The following is an 18,651-nucleotide window of genomic DNA, read 5'->3' on the forward strand; positions in this document are numbered from 1 at the left end:
TGACAAGTATCTAAGGACACAGTGAAAGTTGACAAGTATCTAAGGATACAGTGAAAGTTGACAAGTATCTAAGGACACAGTGAAAGTTGACAAGTACCTAAGGATACAGTGAAAGTTGACAAGTATCTAAGGATACAGTGAAAGTTGACAAGTACCTAAGGACACAGTGAAAGTTGACAAGTACCTAAGGACACAGTGAAAGTTGACAAGTACCTAAGGACACAGTGAAAGTTGACAAGTACCTAAGGACACAGTGAAAGTTGACAAGTACCTATGGACACAGTGAAAGTTGACAAGTACCTAAGGACACAGTGAAAGTTGACAAGTACCTATGGACACAGTGAAAGTTGACAAGTACCTATGGACACAGTGAAAGTTGACAAGTACCTAAGGACACAGTGAAAGTTGACAAGTACCTAAGGACACAGTGAAAGTTGACAAGTACCTAAGGACACAGTGAAAGTTGACAAGTACCTAAGGACACAGTGAAAGTTGACAAGTACCTAAGGACACAGTGAAAGTTGACAAGTACCTAAGGACACAGTGAAAGTTGACAAGTACCTAAGGACACAGTGAAAGTTGACAAGTACCTAAGGACACAGTGAAAGTTGACAAGTACCTAAGGACACAGTGAAAGTTGACAAGTACCTATGGACACAGTGAAAGTTGACAAGTACCTATGGACACAGTGAAAGTTGACAAGTACCTATGGACACAGTGAAAGTTGACAAGTACCTATGGACACAGTGAAAGTTGACAAGTACCTAAGGACACAGTGAAAGTTGACAAGTACCTAAGGACACAGTGAAAGTTGACAAGTACCTAAGGACACAGTGAAAGTTGACAAGTACCTAAGGACACAGTGAAAGTTGACAAGTACCTAAGGACACAGTGAAAGTTGACAAGTACCTAAGGACACAGTGAAAGTTGACAAGCAACTAAAGACATTTTTTTTATTATTATTTTCTACCACAGACGTGGCCACACATTTACAATGCTAACCAACATATATACATTTTCTTCTGTCCTCCATGGACAGGGTTAGAGATGTGTTAAACATATAGTTCAAGGGTTTATTGAACAATCAACCACAGAAGGTGATTCGGTGCTTTTAAAATGTTAAGCTAACCTACATACGTAAATACATAGATACACAGATTTACGTATGCCCTACATAAAGTGTTCGATGTGTCTTTTACATAGTGTCATTAATGTGCATTTACAAAGGTGAAGTGTAATTCTGATCAGCTTCCATATATACTTCACATACATATACATACATATATATATACACACACACATGCATTCACATTCATTTGTCTCTTTTACTCTGACAGGGTGAGGTAGCTGATAGAGAAACTAGTGTGCAATTAGGCACTTAATCACTGAAGTTGATTAAGGTGCTATTATAGGCTCAGATTATATAGTTACATCACATACATTGTATAATTGATTCATTACATGGTTAATCTTGGGTACAAGTCCAATATATCAAGTGTTCCAGTGCTCATATAGTAATTACACAGTTCAGCATACCTTAGCCCAGGAGGACGACAGTTAGTCAATATGGGACATTGTACAATATAATGTTCAAGAGAGTGCATGTTTTCTCTTTCGCAAAGTTGACACATTGTGTACTCGACATTGGGTTTTGAGAAAGCTGCCAGATACGTCTATAACCCAGGCGTATTCTGGCCACTATAACATCACATTGCCTTGTTCTTGTTCTATTAGTCACATATGTGAAAGTCTCCTCACGATATCTATCATAATATTTAATGCTACAACTTTCAGGTCTTTGTGAATTTGTTAGGTCGGTGAGATCTTCATTAGATATTTAAGTATTCTCTTTGTCACTGCTAATGAAACATCCATATCAATTTCTACCACTGGTTTTCTACAGGCTGTCTTTGCAAGCATATCAACAGTGTCATGCCTTGAGATGCCAACATGTGATGGTATCCATAGGAATTTAATTTCAAGTCTGTTTTCTTTAGCAGCTAAAACATTCATTCGAATATCACTGACTATTTTCTGGGTGTCATTACTATGTGCGTTCAATGCCAGGAGTGCACTCTGCGAGTCACAGTATATAAGTCCACCGCCTTTGTCTTTTAAAAATTCAGTGGCAAGGAATATGCCTGCAAGTTCGGTTTGAGTTGTACTTGCCCAGTCATTGACGCGCTTCATTGCTGTATGTACGAGAGAGGATTGTTCAAATATATTACATGCGCAATCGGTACATTGTCCACCTTCTTCTACAGAGCCGTCGGTATAGTACTGATACACATCGTTACCCATACCCTGAGTACTCTCAGTGATGCTTTTCAGTGTTAACTGTTTTAATAATGTAGAGTGCACACTATCTTTCTTGGGGGCATGTACAAAATCAACTGATAGATTCCAGTTATCCCATGGAGTAATTGGTTGATTAATCATTAATTGAGTTGGGTACATATTTAATATTTTGATGGAGTTGGCTACCTTGTAGAACCAAAATACATAATCAGATTTTGTTCTTCTTCTATGGACCTCAGGTGAGTGCAGCATATTAGAAAGTTTAGCTTGAAACTTCATGTGTTGTCTAGGTCTACTCAATGCCTTCACGCCGAAAACTGTGCTAATTGACAAAATTCTCTCACTTATGGTAGGTAATTTTAACTTTGTTCTCATATTAACTATTCTCGTGGACTTTGGAGCCCCAAGGATGAGACGCATAGTTTCATTTTGCTAGGTTTCAAGAGATTTCAGCTCTTTGTCTGTATACAGTGCGAGATGTAAAGCATTGTAGTCAATCACAGAGCGTATAAATGATACATAAAACATTCTAGCAAGTATCACGTTAATTCCATGATTGACACCAACAAGGACCCGCAAGGGCTTTAATCTCTCCCAGAGTCTCCTCTTGAGAGAAGAAAGGTACCCAGGGTCGTTAATGGGGACACCAAGGTATCTGTAAGACTCGCAGTTCTCAAGTGCTCGCCCATCTATATGACAATTGGCTGGTGGAATACCACACAGAATAAGGGCGCGAGTTTTCTGTACAGAGATAAGGAGGCCACATTCCTCAGCTCTAGTAGCAAAAGCGTCGAGCAGAACTTGCATTCTAGGTTCGGTGGCAGCCTGTAAACATATATCATCAGCATTACAAATGACAGTCTTCATTATTAGTTGGAAGATCTTTAATAAATTTATGCATCAGAACGTTGAACAACAAGGGGCTGAGGACCCCTCCTTGTGGAGTTCCCAGTTCAAAGTGTTTGCTCTCTGTGCTTTTAACACCATTAAACAAAACATATGCTGTTCGATTAGACAAATAGCCCTTTATCCATTTCAGTAATTTTCCTTGTATTCCCAGCTCGGCAAGCTGTTCCAGTATGATTTCTCTGTTTGCTGTATCAAAAGCTGCTGCTAGGTCTATGAAAACTGTTTGAGGGGAAGCTTCAATATGTGCGAAGTACTCAGCAAAACAGTGTTGTGTACTGAGCCCAGGCATGAATCCAAACAGTTGGGGTGACAGGTGCCCCTGTATACGATACATGAGTCGGTTAAGAACAATACGTTCAAGCACTTTACAAACACACGATGTTAGAGATTTGGGTCTATAATTATCTGAGTGGACACAGTGAAAGTTGACCAGCAGCTAAGGACACAGTGAAAGTTGACCCAGTATACCAGGCAAGTATACTCAAGCTGTGAACTAAAGTAAACAATTGCTTTGTTTATGGACCGCCAGCTTGCTTTAAGCGGGGAACAGCAAGCACCCTCCCTCCTCCACTCCCCGCCCACACTCCTCGCCCCGCCCACACTCCTCCTAGCCCGCCCACACTCCTCGCCCCGCCCACACTCCTCCTCGCCCCGCCCACCCTCTTATCACCCCGCCCACTCACGCCATCATCAACCAATTTATAAATAATTCATCAGCATAACTTGATGTATTTAAACATTTAATAGTTAATTAATAGGGAGGGGAGTTGAGTGGGGTGGGGAGGGGTGGGGAAGAGTAAGGAGGGGGTGTAAATACTGGAACTGACTTAATGAATCGCCAACGTTTTCTGTCACATCACCAGCTTAACGTTTGTTAGTAGACGGAACGTTTGTTGGTGGAACGTGTTAGTAGACGGAACGTTTGTCAATAGACGGAAAAATGTGGTGGTAGATTAAGCTTTACATGGTAAGGTGAGGTAATCACCAGGAGAAAGCACTAAGCCACAACGAGCATATATCACAAGCACAAGGGAAGGATCAGGATAAAGATTAGGGACGGGGGGGGGGGATGTTGCCCAATCACTTCGACGGTCGGGGGATTGAACGCCGACCCTAACTATGCATGATAGATGAAGTGATAGATGGTAGAAGAGGTGATACATGGGTAGATAAAGCTATACATAGTAGATGAAGTGATAGATGGTAGATGTAGCGATACATTGACAGATAAATACAGGATACATAAACATATTCCGGTAAAGGAGGATTTTTAAGCTCAATAAACGTTGCCTGAAACGTTTACTGATTGTTGAAACGTTAGCTTCTTGATGGGTACAAGGGTGGTACAGAGGTGCTGTGGGTGGTACACAGGTGCTGTGGGTGGTACAGAGGTGCTGTGGGTGGTACACAGGTGCTGTGGGTGGTACAGAGGTGCTGTGGATGGTACACAGGTGCCGTGGATGGTACACAGGTGCCGTGAGTGGTACACAGGTGCCGTGGATGGTACACAGGTGCTGTGGATGGTACACAGGTGCTGTGGATGGTACACAGGTGCTGTGGATGGTACACAGGTGCTGTGGGTGGTACACAGGTGCTGTGGATGGTACACAGGTGCTGTGGGTGGTACACAGGTACTGTGGGTGGTACACAGGTGCTGTGGGTGGTACACAGGTGCTGTGGGTGGTACACAGGTGCTGTGGGTGGTACACAGGTGCTGTGGGTGGTACACAGGTGCTGTGGGTGGTACACAGGTGCTGTGGGTGGTACACAGGTGCTGTGGGTGGTACACAGGTGCTGTGGGTGGTACACAGGTGCTGTGGGTGGTACACAGGTGCTGTGGGTGGTACACAGGTGCTGTGGGTGGTACACAGGTGCTGTGGGTGGTACACAGGTACTGTGAGTGGTACACAGGTACTGTGGGTGGTATACAGATGCAAATGAATAGGACGCAGGTGCAGTGGCAGGTTTGCTGAGGCTTTAAGACTGAGACATGGTCAGGAGTGCTACTCACAGTAAGGGTATAGAAGGCAGCCATGGTAGAGGGTACTCACAGTAAGGCAATAGAAGGCAGCCATGGTAGAGGGTACTCACAGTAAGGCTATAGAAGGCAGCCATGGTAGAGGGTACTCACAGTAAGGGTATAGAAGGCAGCCATGGTAGAGGGTACTCACAGTAAGGGTGTAGAAGGGCAGCCATGGTAGAGGGTACTCACAGTAAGGGTATAGAAGGCAGCCATGGTAGAGGGTACTCACAGTAAGGGTATAAAAGGCAGCCATGGTAGAGGGTACTCACAGTAAGGGTATAGAAGGCAGCCATGGTAGAGGGTACTCACAGTAAGGCTGTATGGAAGGCAGCCATGGTAGAGGGTACTCACAGTAAGGGTATAGAAGGCAGCCATGGTAGAGGGTACTCACAGTAAGGCTGTAGAAGGCAGCCATGGTAGAGGGTACTCACAGTAAGGGTATAGAAGGCAGCCATGGTGGTAGTGTTGTCAGGGGCTCCACAACACACAGACTGCCTCTCCTGCGACGCCCTCCGCCTGCTGGTAAAAGTGAAGGTGGCCGGTTAATGGTCACTGTGCCGGTGACCTTAACACTCCCCCCCCCTCACCCTTGACCTTGACAGTCGTCAGCGTTACAATACCGAGTGTCACGGCGCTCGTAGCGTGACCTACCCGCTCTGTGTTGTCATGATGGCTGATTGCATGCTTCTGAGGACTCAACAGCTGAAAGTTTCCAGGTTGCAATCCGCCGGTAAAAGTCAGGGTCGCTTTCGTTGCAAAAAAACAAGAGCCTGACGGAAGACAATGGCGCGCTGTGAGTGGCTAGGGTCTGGCTCGCTCTCCCTTATCACACTTCCTCCTTAGTCGCACAAGTGTCTAAATACCTGTGTGTGTGTGTGTGTGTGTGTGTGTGTGTGTGTGTGTGTGTGTGTGTGTGTGTGTATTTACTATTTGTATCTGCAGAATCGAGCTACTAACTCTTGGATCCTGCCTTTCTAACCAATTTATTTTGATTCTATGTTCATTACATATAATTTCTCTTATATACTCGCACACACTTTCAAGCACAACTAGGGTGAGTACACTCACACACACACACACACACACACTCTCCGGTGGCTCAGTGGATAGCACGCTGGACACGTGACCCTGTGGCCCGGGTTCGATTCCTGGCAGCGGCGAGAAACGATGGGCAGAGTTTCTTTCACCCTGATGCCCCTGTTATCTAGTAGTAAATAGGATACCTGGGAGTTAGTCAGCTGTCACGGGCTGCTTACTGGTGTGTGTGTGTGTGTGTGTGTGTGTGTGTGTGTGTGTGTGTGTGTGTCTGTGTGTGTGGAAAAAAAATAATAGTTAGTAACAGTTGATTGATAGTTGAGAGGCGGGCTGAAAGAGCAGAGCTCAACCCCCGCAAGCACAACTAGGTGAATACACACACACACACACACACACGCAAAACAAATAGGTGAGTACACATACACATACACACACACACACACACACACACAAACACACACTACAAAATTCTCAGAGGAATCAACAGAGTAGATAAAGATAAACTTGTTAACACAGGGTGGTACACGAACAAAGGGACACAGGTGGAAACTGCGTACCCAAATGAGCCACAGGGACGTTAGAAACAACTTTTTCACCGTCAGAGTAGTTAACAGATGAAATGCATTAGGCAGTGATGTGGTGGAGGCTGACTCCATACACAGTTTCAAATGTAGATATGATAGAGCCCAGTAGGCTCAGGAACCTTTACATTAGTTGATTGACAGTTGAGAGGCGGGACCTAAAGAGCCAAAGCTCAACCTCCGCAAGCACAAATAGGTATGTACAAATAGGTGAGTACACACACACACCACACACCCAGGAAGCAGTCCGTAGCAGCTGTCTAACTCCCAGGTACCTATTTACTGCCATGTGAACAAGGAGCACCAGGGTGAAAGAAACTGCTTATTTGTTTCTGTCTCTGCCGGAGATTGAACCTAGGGCCCTTAGGACTACGACCCCCGAGCGCTGTCCACTCACCCGCGAGTTGTGAGTGTGTGAGTGTAAAAGTGTGAGTGTGTGAGTGTGAGAGTATGCGAGTGTGAGAGAGGAGAACAATGAGACCTGGTCCAGGCCAGCATGAAGGGAGCGAGGCCACGGTACACCACCTCAGGTAACACCAGGATCCCGCACAGGCAATACGATATGTAGGGAAGACTGACAGAGAAGCAGAGTATTGCGCGAGGCGCGGCGCTGGCCACCCCGGCCCTCATAGCCAGCCACAGGACGAGGGGCAGGAGGGCAGTGTGGGAGATTGTCAGAGATAAACTGAGTGCGAGACTGATAGTGAGAGAGAGAGAGAGAGAGAGAGAGAGAGAGAGAGAGAGAGAGAGAGAGATACTACTCTAAAAATTGTCCTCAATAGAGGCCACACACCTGGTGCCAGCGTTCCACAGGGCTGTGTGCTTGGCCCTCTCCTGTGGAATGTTAACTTCGTCTCATTCCTGAAGCTCAAGCCTGTGCTGATGACTGCACTCTAACCTTCACTTACAGAAAGGAAGAAATGCCAACTGCTGCAAGACTCATCAATCATCAACTTTCGGCGATTTCTATCTGGGGTAGGAGATAGCAGGTCACATTGGCGGCTGAGGAGACAAGCGATGATGATAACTTGACTGCACATGACAAATAGGACAGACTTGCAAATGAGCGGCAAAACCCTAGAGTTTATAGATGAAATTGACATCTTGAGAATGAAGTTCGACTCTTCATTGTCAATAAAGAGCCATGTGCTTAACCTAGTCTAAAAGGCAGCCAGGAAACTTATAGCTCTACGGCGCATCTCACACCTTGACAGCAAGGGCTGCAAAACCTTATATGAAGCACAAGTTCGCTCCCATCTAGAGTATGTACCCCCTCTCCTGGATCGCCTGAACACCCCCCCCCCCTCATACATCAGACTGTTGGACAAGGTGGAGAGTCGGACAAGAAGGCTTTTCCTCTAGTCTTGACCAAGTCTGATGGGAACTTCCTTTCTTCTTTACGGGCTATTCATGCTCGTGCTACTCCTTGGGTGGCTTAATCTCCATCAATCAATCAATCTTTCTTCTATCACACGACTTTATACTGGTCCAGGACAGACCGAAAAACCATGTTGTGAATCATTTATTAATCTATGTTTTTCAAGATGAAGACGAATGGCTTTTGCACTTATCGATTCAATCAACTTTCCCACATTAGACGTTAATCTAATGACCTGATAGTTAGACGCAAGTGATCTTTCTTGAAAATCCTTTCTTGGATTTTGAAATCTCCTTTCTTGAAAATTGGTACCACATTAGCAACCTTCCACGACTCTGGCACACTGCCTGACTCTTATGATTTATTAAACATAGTAGACAACGGCTCGCAAAGCTCCTCTTTGCATTCTTCAAGCACCCTGGCAAACACTTCGTCCGGCCCTGGGGATTTGTTTGATTTGAGTGTCACTGTTTGTTTAATAACATTGTTTAATAATGAGCCAGAATTACCGCTCAGAAATAACGCTCGAGTCATATTTCCTATCCAGAAACTGCAGTAAACTTAAACGAAGAAGATTGTAGTACTCTAGAAGTGTGGGAGAGGAAGTCTTAGACTCGCTGAGGGAGGGAGCTGAGAGATACAGTGGTCAGAGAGACGCTAATGAGCACCTTGACACAAGAGGCCGCTGTCTGCCCCAACCATGCGAGGCTGACAGCAAGAAGGGGTCACAGCTTCGGTGGGAGGTCACGGCATGGAAAAATTTAAGGATGAACCAGAGGCAGGATGAGAGGGGAACGACAGGCCACAGAACACAACCTCCTCCGTCTCCCCACCGGCCACAGACAGCCACGACACGCGCCTCCCGACGTCTCATTACACCAGGTCACTTCAAGTATGTTAATAGCCCCCTTACCCCCCTCCTCCTCCTCACCTTCCCGGAAACCCATGTCCCTCCCCTCCCTTCCCCCCCACTTTAACCCCCGGTACTTCCCCTCAACCCACGGGAGACATCTCCTGTCACGCAGGGTGCAGTCGCACCTCCACAGATCTCCAGTATCAGCTCTTGATACTGGTAATGGCTCAAAAGGGCCACCACTTACGGGGTATTCATGCCCGTGCCACCTTTTAGGTGGCTTAATCTTCATGAATCAATCCCTCAACCCCACACACTCAACCTCCTCTTACCCCCCACTCAACCTCCTCTTACCCCCCACTCAACCTCCTCTTACCCCCCACTCAACCTCCTCTTACCCCCCACTCAACCTCCTCTTACCCCCCACTCAACCTCCTCTTACCCCCCACTCAACCGGACTCGTCAACCGGTGGGGGCTCCCACGCCGGGACGTGGACCACCTTAGCCACCTGGATATGAGATCTGATATTAAATTATATTATATTATATTATATATATAATATATACATATTATATATTCTGTCTGTCTCTTTCTTATTAAAATATAATAGTGTAAAGTGAGTGTGGTGGCCAGCGAGCGGTCAATGGTGTAAAATAAACTTAACAAAGAATAGTCCCCCCTCTTTACTCTGGTGAAGGGCGCCTGGCTTTAGAAACCTTTGAAGCAGAAGCAAAATCGTCTATTTTATGCTAGTACGGGCAAATTATTGACAATAGGAAATATCTTTTAATTTTCCCAAGATCAATGGGTAATGGTGCATATTACTATAAAACCAAACCAAAATTCTTTAAAAGTTTTTTTGGGAAAATATTTAGTTGTGTGGCTGGCGTTAGCCCGGCCATCCAATCTAGTATACTATAATGGGAAGAAAACTGCCAATTTGTTCATTATAAACTCTCCCGACATCAAGAGAAACGCCTTGAAAGAGATGAATGTCGTCTATAGACTTCACATGCCCACTTGGGGGACTGTCAGCCCCAAAGATCTCAATATATAGGCAAGACAACAGCATCCCTTTCAAGGCGCCTGACAGTGCACAAAAGAGCAAGGATCCAACAAATCGAGGAGACACGCACATGAGTCTCTGCGCTCATCCAGATCATCACCAGAAACATCCCGACACACAACACTGAAATCATTGACAGATACACCTGACAATGAGAAGATTATTGACACCGAGGAATGACTGTACGTCAAACCTACCTCTGTCAACTGTCAACAACCAGCTGTGACACTCCGTCACATTCTTCCATCTTCAAGACCAAGACGGAGCATCCAAGCACACATCTCCTGTGATGGGTGGGGGCAAAGTAAGCTGCAGTGGACCTTCTTGAGGTTATCTTGAGATGATTTCGGGGCTTTTATAGTGTCCCCGCGGCCCGGTCCTCCCCGTGACAGCTGACTAACACCCAGGTACCTATTTTACTGTTAGGTAACAGGGGCATAGGGTGAAAGAAACTCTGCCCATTGTTTCTCGCCGGCGCCCGGGATCGACCCCGGGACCACAGGACCACAAGTCCAGCCTGTTGTCCGCTCGGCCGACCGGCTCCCTATTGGCATATTCAACACCATTAATTCACGTCGTTCTCGGCTAAACATTTCGTTGCTCCAACTAAATTGTATTCACTTTTACACTGCATTTGAAAATGATGACATGAATCAACGCAACGCTTTACTTCGCGTGTCAGACCGTAATAAAACTAAAATGAATTCCTGGATACCTTAATTTTTTAACTTCCTTCTCAAGTGAAGAACATTAGAAATATAGAGAAAATTCGCGTTAGAATCATTAACCTCACCCTATCTCTCAGAGTAAAGTCTCTGCGGTTATCATTACAGTTTGTTGATAACCAAACCGGATAACATGTCAGCTATGTACTCACATATACGTGCCTGGATCCGTCGCCACGAATGACAGTACTGGGAGGCAGCGTTCATGGGAGACTTGACACACAGTGTGAGTGAAAGACCTCACGAACACGTGACCGGAGAATTTGGTAAGTAAACCCATGAGTGAACGAGTAAAGGCGCAGTTTACTTAGCGCAGTGGGGGGGGGGGGGATCTCTCTCGGGGCTCCTGTGACGGGATAATCACCCCCTGCCATCCCTCCCTCCGTCTCCTTCTTTACTACCTACGTAAATTGTTTCCACAACGCCACGTCAAGCTACTGCGTCTCGTGCTGTCTCGCCTCCACATGTGTGTGTGTGTGTGTGCCGCGGACCCTCTCACCCGTCCCCCGTCAACCACATTTATGTAGGTTCTTGCATTTCTGTATACGAATGTGTGTGTCTGTTTGTGTGTATTCACCTAGTTGAGGTTGCATGGGGGTTGAACATTAGCTCTTCAGTCCCGCCTTTCGACCATCTTCAGCTCAATACAACGATTACCAGAGTGTAATTGCCACTGTCCTCTCACCCTTCCTTCCTTCTGCTGCTCTCCTCACGTAAGAGAGAGAGAAAGAGAGAGAGAGAGAGAGAGAGAGAGAGAGAGAGAGAGAGAGAGAGAGAGAGAGAGAGAGAGAGAGAGAGAGAGAGAGAGAGAGAGAGAGAGAGAGAGAGTGGTGGTATGGGATGAGATGGAGGCCATCTTCCAGGAACTAGACAGGGTTGTACACATGTGTGTGTACCACAGGTGGTGTAGGTCTGGGTGTAGCGTGTAGGGACGAATATACTCCCAGAATTATCCCACATCGGGGGACAGGAAGCCTGTATAACATACACACACACTTTAGGCTTATATCGAGGTCCCCCCTCCCCACACACACCCCCTCCAAGGTCAACTACTGACCCTCCACTGGATGTAACCCCCCCCCAAAAAAAAACTGACCTAACTCCCGGATACCTAACTATTGCAGGGTGAACAGAGGCATTAGGTGAAGGGAACCGTGTTCAACCCCTCGTGGGTATGGGAGTACCCCGGGGTGGTGGGCGTACCACGGGTGGGCGCCACGGTGCGGTGGCGGTATAAGAACAACAGTAGTGCCAGAGGGGGAGGGGGGAGGGGAGTGCCAGTCGCCCTGGCACTGTAGCGTCATGTTCCTCTACTTGAATATTCAATACAAGTCCGGGGGGCCTGCGTGCCTGTGTCTTGTTCCCGCCCGACCGTGACTCCCGGTGGGGAGGGGGGTGGGGTGGGGAGGGGGAAAAGGCTAGAGAAAGGAGGGGAGGAGGAGGAGAAGGAGGGGTGAATGGCATAGGGGGGAAAGGGTGCCCCTTGAATTGGCCGGAAGGGGGGACAGGGAGGGTAAGACAGGGGGGTCGTAGAGGAGAAGGGGGGGGGGCTATAAGGAGGGTATAAGGGGGGGGATGTGGTAGGGGAAGGTAAGAGACAATGTTGCAGAGTGAGGGAGGGAGGGGGGGGGATGAGGGGTGCAACAAGGAAAAGGGGAGAATGTAGGAAAGGGAGAATGAGGGAGGGAGGGGTGAGGTGTAGGGAAGGAGGGGTGAGGTAAGGGGAGGGGCGGAGGGAAGGGTGAGGGGAGGGGAGGGAGGACTATATATGAGTATATTATTCAGATGACATGAGGCAATGAGGCGGCGGTGTCATGTTAAACACTTCCTGCGCCGCACACGAGGTGACGGGAGATGAAGGGAGGGGAAAGGGAGGATGAGGGGAGAGGAGGGAGGGGGAGGGAGGGGGAGGGAGGGGGAGGGAGGGGAGAGGAGGGGAGGGAGGGGGAACGAAAGAGAAGACCGAGGGGGAGAGGAATGAGGGAAAATGAGTGAGGGAAGAGGTGTCAGGGGAACATGAGTGAGGGGAGAGAAGTGAGGAAAGAAAAATGAACAATAACTAATCAATTATGATCAATTATAAATTGATCATAACTGCTCAGTACTCACTTCCCCCTTCAGAGCAGGAGAGATCTCTGAACGAGACTGAACACAGAGAACATATACGACACGCGATAAAACATCTAAATTATTGACACCGTCTCAAAGCTCTCAAAATGTACTCTCTGGAAAAGAGCCAAAAAAAAGTACTAAATAACATATATACCTGGACGATACAGGAGGGCCAGGTCTCAAATTTCCACAGTAGAATAACAACATACTGAAGCGAAAGGTACGGCAGGAAATGCAGAATAGAACCAGTGAGGAGTAGAGGTGCCATAGGCCCAATCAGAGCCTATATGTCTTATCTGTCTGATCATCAGAGGTCCTCAGGTCTTTAACACCCTCCCAGCAAGCATTAGATATATTGCCGGAACAAACTTGGATGTCTTCAAATGGTACAAATGTTTACTGGAAGCTTGGATCCCTGCAGACCAAATAACATTTCGCTTTTTTTTTATGATTTCTTCCAGAGTAAATGAGCACATTAGGCCAGGCTGGAGAGAGCAGTAGTGTGAAGATGGATTTACAAGATGCGATGTAAACAAATCTCATTCATACATAAACTTAGGTATAGGTCAGCATTTTGTAGGTCCCAAAGGTATCTATGTAATGAACAAATCCACAAGGGCCGTGACGAGGATTCGAACCTGCGTCCGGGAAGCATCCCAGACACTGCCTTAATCGGCCTTTGTGGATTTGTTCATTTGATGCATCACGTTAGTGTAATATCTGTGTGTGTACCTATGTAATATTTACAGGTCTAAACCTGTATTGACCATATGGTGGTACAGTGGACTAGAGTGTGCATCTGGGAACACCCCCAGCCCATAAGTTCGAACCTTCATCAAGGCTCCTGCTGGATTTGTTGCCAAAAGTCACGTCGACACCAGCTGACTCATGGCTAACAAACTTTACTTGTGACCAAGAATCAATATTAAGAAACTAACTAACGTGAACATTTGTTCAGTCTTTCAGGGACTTTAATAGCCAGAAAAAATATTTATTGAAGTCAAATCTTTAAATATATATATATATATATATATATATATATATATATATATATATATATATATATATATATATATATATATATATATATATATATATATATATATATATATATATATATAACATAAACCCGGTACTATTCAGAATACACGAATTCCTTAGTCAATTCCTGGGTTCTTAACCTTTCTCCGTTTACAGAGCTGTGTGGCTTAGCCAATGTGTGCCCATAACCCACTTCCTCAGACTGTTGAAATCATTATCACCACCACAAGTCCCTATTAGGTCCTCCCCATATATATATCTAGGAATAGATATACCACGATCGTGGTTGCTCGGACTGATCAACCACGACCTGGTTGATCAGTCCAGCAACCAGGAGGCCTGGTCGACGACCGGGCCGCGGGGACGTTAAGCCCCGGAAGCACCTCAAGGTAACCTCAAGGAACACATCTTAAATAAAACCATAACAATTTTATCCTATGTATCTACAGAAAAAAAACTGCATATCACAAATTCCCAAACCAGCTCCAACAAGTGAGGTTTGTTGTGTTATTTTCTGCAATCAATAAATGGATTCAGGGTAGAGTTACTGATCTTAACTTGAGATGATTTCGGGGCTTTAGTGTCCCCGCGGCCCGGTCCTCGACCAGGCCTCCACCCCCAGGAAGCAGCCCGTGACAGCTGACTAACACCCAGGTACCTATTTTACTGCTAGGTAACAGGGGCATAGGGTGAAAGAGACTCTGCCCATTGTTTCTCGCCGGCGCCTGGGATCGAACCCGGGACCACAGGATCACAAGTCCAGCGTGCTGTCCACTCGGCCTGATGGTGTTAATTCTACTTTAACAACAACAACGTTGGTTTATAGTTGTTCAGTGGTCGGGTTCCATACCCCCCCCCCCCAAGGGGGTGGTTGTACCCCCGGGTTAAGATCCCTGGTCTGGTAGTAATATACAAAATATTGGATAATACGAACATAATTGCTTGCATTCAACGAAACATGATCTTCAGTCCTATATTTTAAAAAATGAGTTACAGAGAGAGAGAGAGAGAGAGAGAGAGAGAGAGAGAGAGAGAGAGAGAGAGAGAGAGAGAGAGAGAGAGAGAGAGAGAGAGAGAGAGAGAGAGAGAGAGAGAGAGAGAAAGGGGAAAATAATAGCAGAAAGACCCGAGCAACGCCGGGTACCTGCCCTAACAACCAGCACAATATATAATTAAATTATTGGGATCGTCTCAAAGCCCTCCAAATGTACTCACTAGAAAGAAGACGAGAGAGATATCAAATAATATACACCTGGAAGATACTGGAGGGCCAAGTACCAAATCTACACAGTAAAATAACAACGTACTGGAGTGAACGACATGGAAGAAAATGTAGAATAGAACCAGTGAAGAGCAGAGGTGCCATAGGCACAATCAGAGAACACTGTATAAACATCAGAGGTCCGCGGTTGTTCAACGTCCTCCCAGCAAGCATAAGAAATATTGCCGGAACAACCGTGGACATTTTCAAGAGGAAATTAGATTTATTCCTCCAAGGAGTGCCGGACCAACCGGGCTGTGGTGGGTATGTGGGCCTGCGGGCCGCTCCAAGCAACAGCCTGGTGGACCAAACTCTCACAAGTCGAGCCTGGCCTCGGGCCGGGCTTGGGGAGTAGAAGAACTCCCAGAACCCCATCAACCAGGTATCAACCAGGTATATAAACGATAAATACATGAAAATATTAACCTCAAATCTATACACCACACTTGTATATCTGTATATAAATTACAATGAAAGATCAGCTTCCAGTGATCTTCCAGGCACTTGTAGCTAATCAAGAACCTGGGAAAGCAGTTGTGCGGAATTATATGAGGAAATACAATTATCATACAATGGGATCGAACCTGCGTTCCTGGCCTACACCTCTTACCACGTTCTGTGACGTCACTGTGCACATTAATATAATAACAAGGACCAGGCCAGAGGTGTGAAGAAAGTGATGTTAATGACAGCGTTGAAGCAGTAGAGGGGAGGTGATGTCAATGGGAGTTTTGAGGCAAAAAAGCTGTTTCCTATGGAGGAGGGAGCATGGCCAGCTGTGTTGCTCACATTGTCTGTGGGGAGGGTGTGTTTGGTTGTGACTAATAGTGAGAGTTATTCTAAAGCTGTGGAGAGCTGTTCTCAAGTTGTGGAGAGCTGTTCTCAAGCTGTGGAGAGCTATTATAAAGCTGTAAAGATCTATTCTCAAAATGTGGAAAACAATTTTACAGCAATTAGCAGCAAAACAATGGATAAAAATTAAAATAATAATAGCCCAAAAATGAATAAATAATAATAATAATAATAACAAGGAAGAAGACGGAAGAAGTGAAAATAAGACAATAACTACACTTTAAACCACTAACACTACCCCTCCCCCCCCACGCTCAAACTACGCTGCGTGATATAGTTTTACTCATCTGTGAGGCCCAGCAAGAGAGGAATGGCGAAAGAGAGCGACATTTACCATAGTGCGACAAACTGGTTCCAGTTTCTCGTGGGCAATGCTTGGGTCAAAGGTGAAGGCCGTTCACTGAATCAAAGAAGTTTGTTTGGTTAATGTTATTGAAGAAAATGGGAAGATGTAAATGTTTTCTGTGATTAGTAGGCGAGCCAATAGAAAACTGGAAGTGTTTTTGTTTTGCATTTAATCCAGAAGAAATTCGCGTATGGTGTTATATAACTAAAAAGATGATCGTGTTTTTAACTGATAACACACCAGAAATATAGATATATGTTTGTTATTGTTGGAAAGGGTAAGATAAGGCAGGTAGAGGCACATGGCTTCGAGTCTAGGGCGGAAACGATTCTTCCAGGCTGGGTATTTCGTCACATAATGAATCAATCCTCTATAGTACTATTAAAACAAAGAAAATGGGATATTGTGCCTCGTTCTCTGTGATAGCTGGGAGCTGTTATAGAAAATGAGCGGCCATGTTTAAGGGATCACTTTCTATTTATGTCAAAGCGTTGAAGTCTCTGATATCTGTTTCGTGGACACCAGTTCCCCCAGCACTGGTGGACAGTGAGGGTATATCCTGGAGTATTTTGGCGTTAATATATGGATATAACTGAATGTTTGTTGCGCAGTCTCATATATATATGCTTCACTTAGAGGTTTGTAAATGAATATGGGCAGGGAATTATTTCCAGTACCAGTATTTTCCGTTATCACTACTGTTGTAATTTCCAGTGGTTACTGCTGAAACCAATAATAGATCTATTTCTCTTGTTATTACTAGGCCTACTTGTTATTACTAGGCCTACACCTGTTAACATAGTAAGCCTAGTTATGACATCATGACTATTTTGTTGTCTGCAAATTTTCAAATGTTGCTTGTAAACGCTGTGTCTAAACCATTTATAAATATTTTGAAACAAGAGAGGTCCCAGGACAGAGTCTTGAGGCAGAACACTCTCCCACTAACTCCACTTAAACTAACTTCCTGCTTTCCTTGACATATCCAAGCTCTAGCCCAACTTTTCTTGCGCTGCGGGGTCAAAGATCTTGATAACGTCAGTTCTTCCCGCTGTCAACAGCTGTCAATATGCTGGAAAAAGAATAAATATGTGCGTCTTGAGCACAAGTTGCTCTTTGTAAAATCCTGCTGTCGATCATTAATTAATCTATGTTTATTGAGTTGTAAACTAATGGTTTTTGAGATTAACGACTGAAACAGTTTTCCGTTAGCCGTTTTCTGCGTTCCGTAGCCGTTGAGGTGATTGGAAGACAATTATACGCAAGTGATGTAGAAGCCCTTAAGGTTTCTCTCCGTAGGTGCTTCACTTCCCTCCTGTTGACGTTTGGATGCCTACAAATGCCGTTAATAGATTATTAATATTTACATTTAAATTTAACGAAATACTTTGTGTGTGACTATTTCGAGCTGCTCCCAGCCCCTACACTTTACATTATCCCTAAAATATTGCTACCTTCATCCCCCCCCCCTTCCAATCATCCAATCTATCTGTCACGGTAAAATAATTAGTATCCCCTAATTTGATATGCAGGAAATAGTTTCCTGTTTTCTACATTCATTCTCGTTTCGATAACTGAAATAATTTTATTTTTGCCTGTATACAAGAGGCCTTAACCCGTCAATGTTGCTTGTAAGACTGCAGGTGTTTGTGTAGTACACCTTAGTGTGGTTAGGTTGAGGCCCGACTCCGTCACTCTTCCTTTGACCCAAACCTTTCATTTCCTTCTCAACTTTCCAACTACCACCAACACTCTCTTATTGTCTCCCTTCCCAGATATTAGAATTTGCCAGAGGGCCTCTCTCTCTCTCTCTTCTCTCTCTCTCTCTCTCTCTCTCTCTCTCTCTCTCTCTCTCTCTTTAGTGGGCTCGACGAGGACAGGATTTGTTTCCATATTACTACTACAAACATCATAATTGTGACTGATTACGTGGTATGCGATACTTTGACGGGCGATATCATCATGATTGATATCTCAGGGCTTGTTGTCTGCTGTCAGATGCTGATTAAAGTGAGATGTGTGGAAATGATAGCTTTATTACTTCCCTTCATATTCCCCCTCACACATACCCCAGGTGAACAAGGGAAGGTATAGTATAGAAATAGTTCCCCCAGGTCAGTGAGGGAAGGTCGTCTCTTCCCCATCCCCCACCCACACACACACTCCCCCA

The 18,651-nt window shown here is 45.3% G+C and overlaps 1 protein-coding gene across 2 annotated transcripts in view; it reads right to left on the reverse strand.

Moving 5' to 3' along the window:
- Nucleotides 1–18,651, reverse strand: part of LOC123757530 (uncharacterized) — a 61,666-nt gene that overhangs the window by 4,181 nt on the left and 38,834 nt on the right. The window contains exon 2 of one of the 2 annotated variants that reach the window (XM_045741252.2): nucleotides 5,662–5,749. In XM_045741252.2, coding sequence (XP_045597208.1) covers nucleotides 5,662–5,685 — 24 coding nt within the window. In that variant the 5' untranslated portion in view covers nucleotides 5,686–5,749. Of the gene's footprint in view, nucleotides 1–5,218; nucleotides 5,263–5,661; nucleotides 5,750–18,651 lie in introns of those variants that run through there. The other variant, XM_069327126.1, reaches the window with a different exon arrangement.

This window comes from Procambarus clarkii, chromosome 19, assembly GCF_040958095.1.
Source record: "Procambarus clarkii isolate CNS0578487 chromosome 19, FALCON_Pclarkii_2.0, whole genome shotgun sequence".
NCBI classification, from domain to species: Eukaryota; Metazoa; Arthropoda; class Malacostraca; order Decapoda; family Cambaridae; genus Procambarus; species Procambarus clarkii.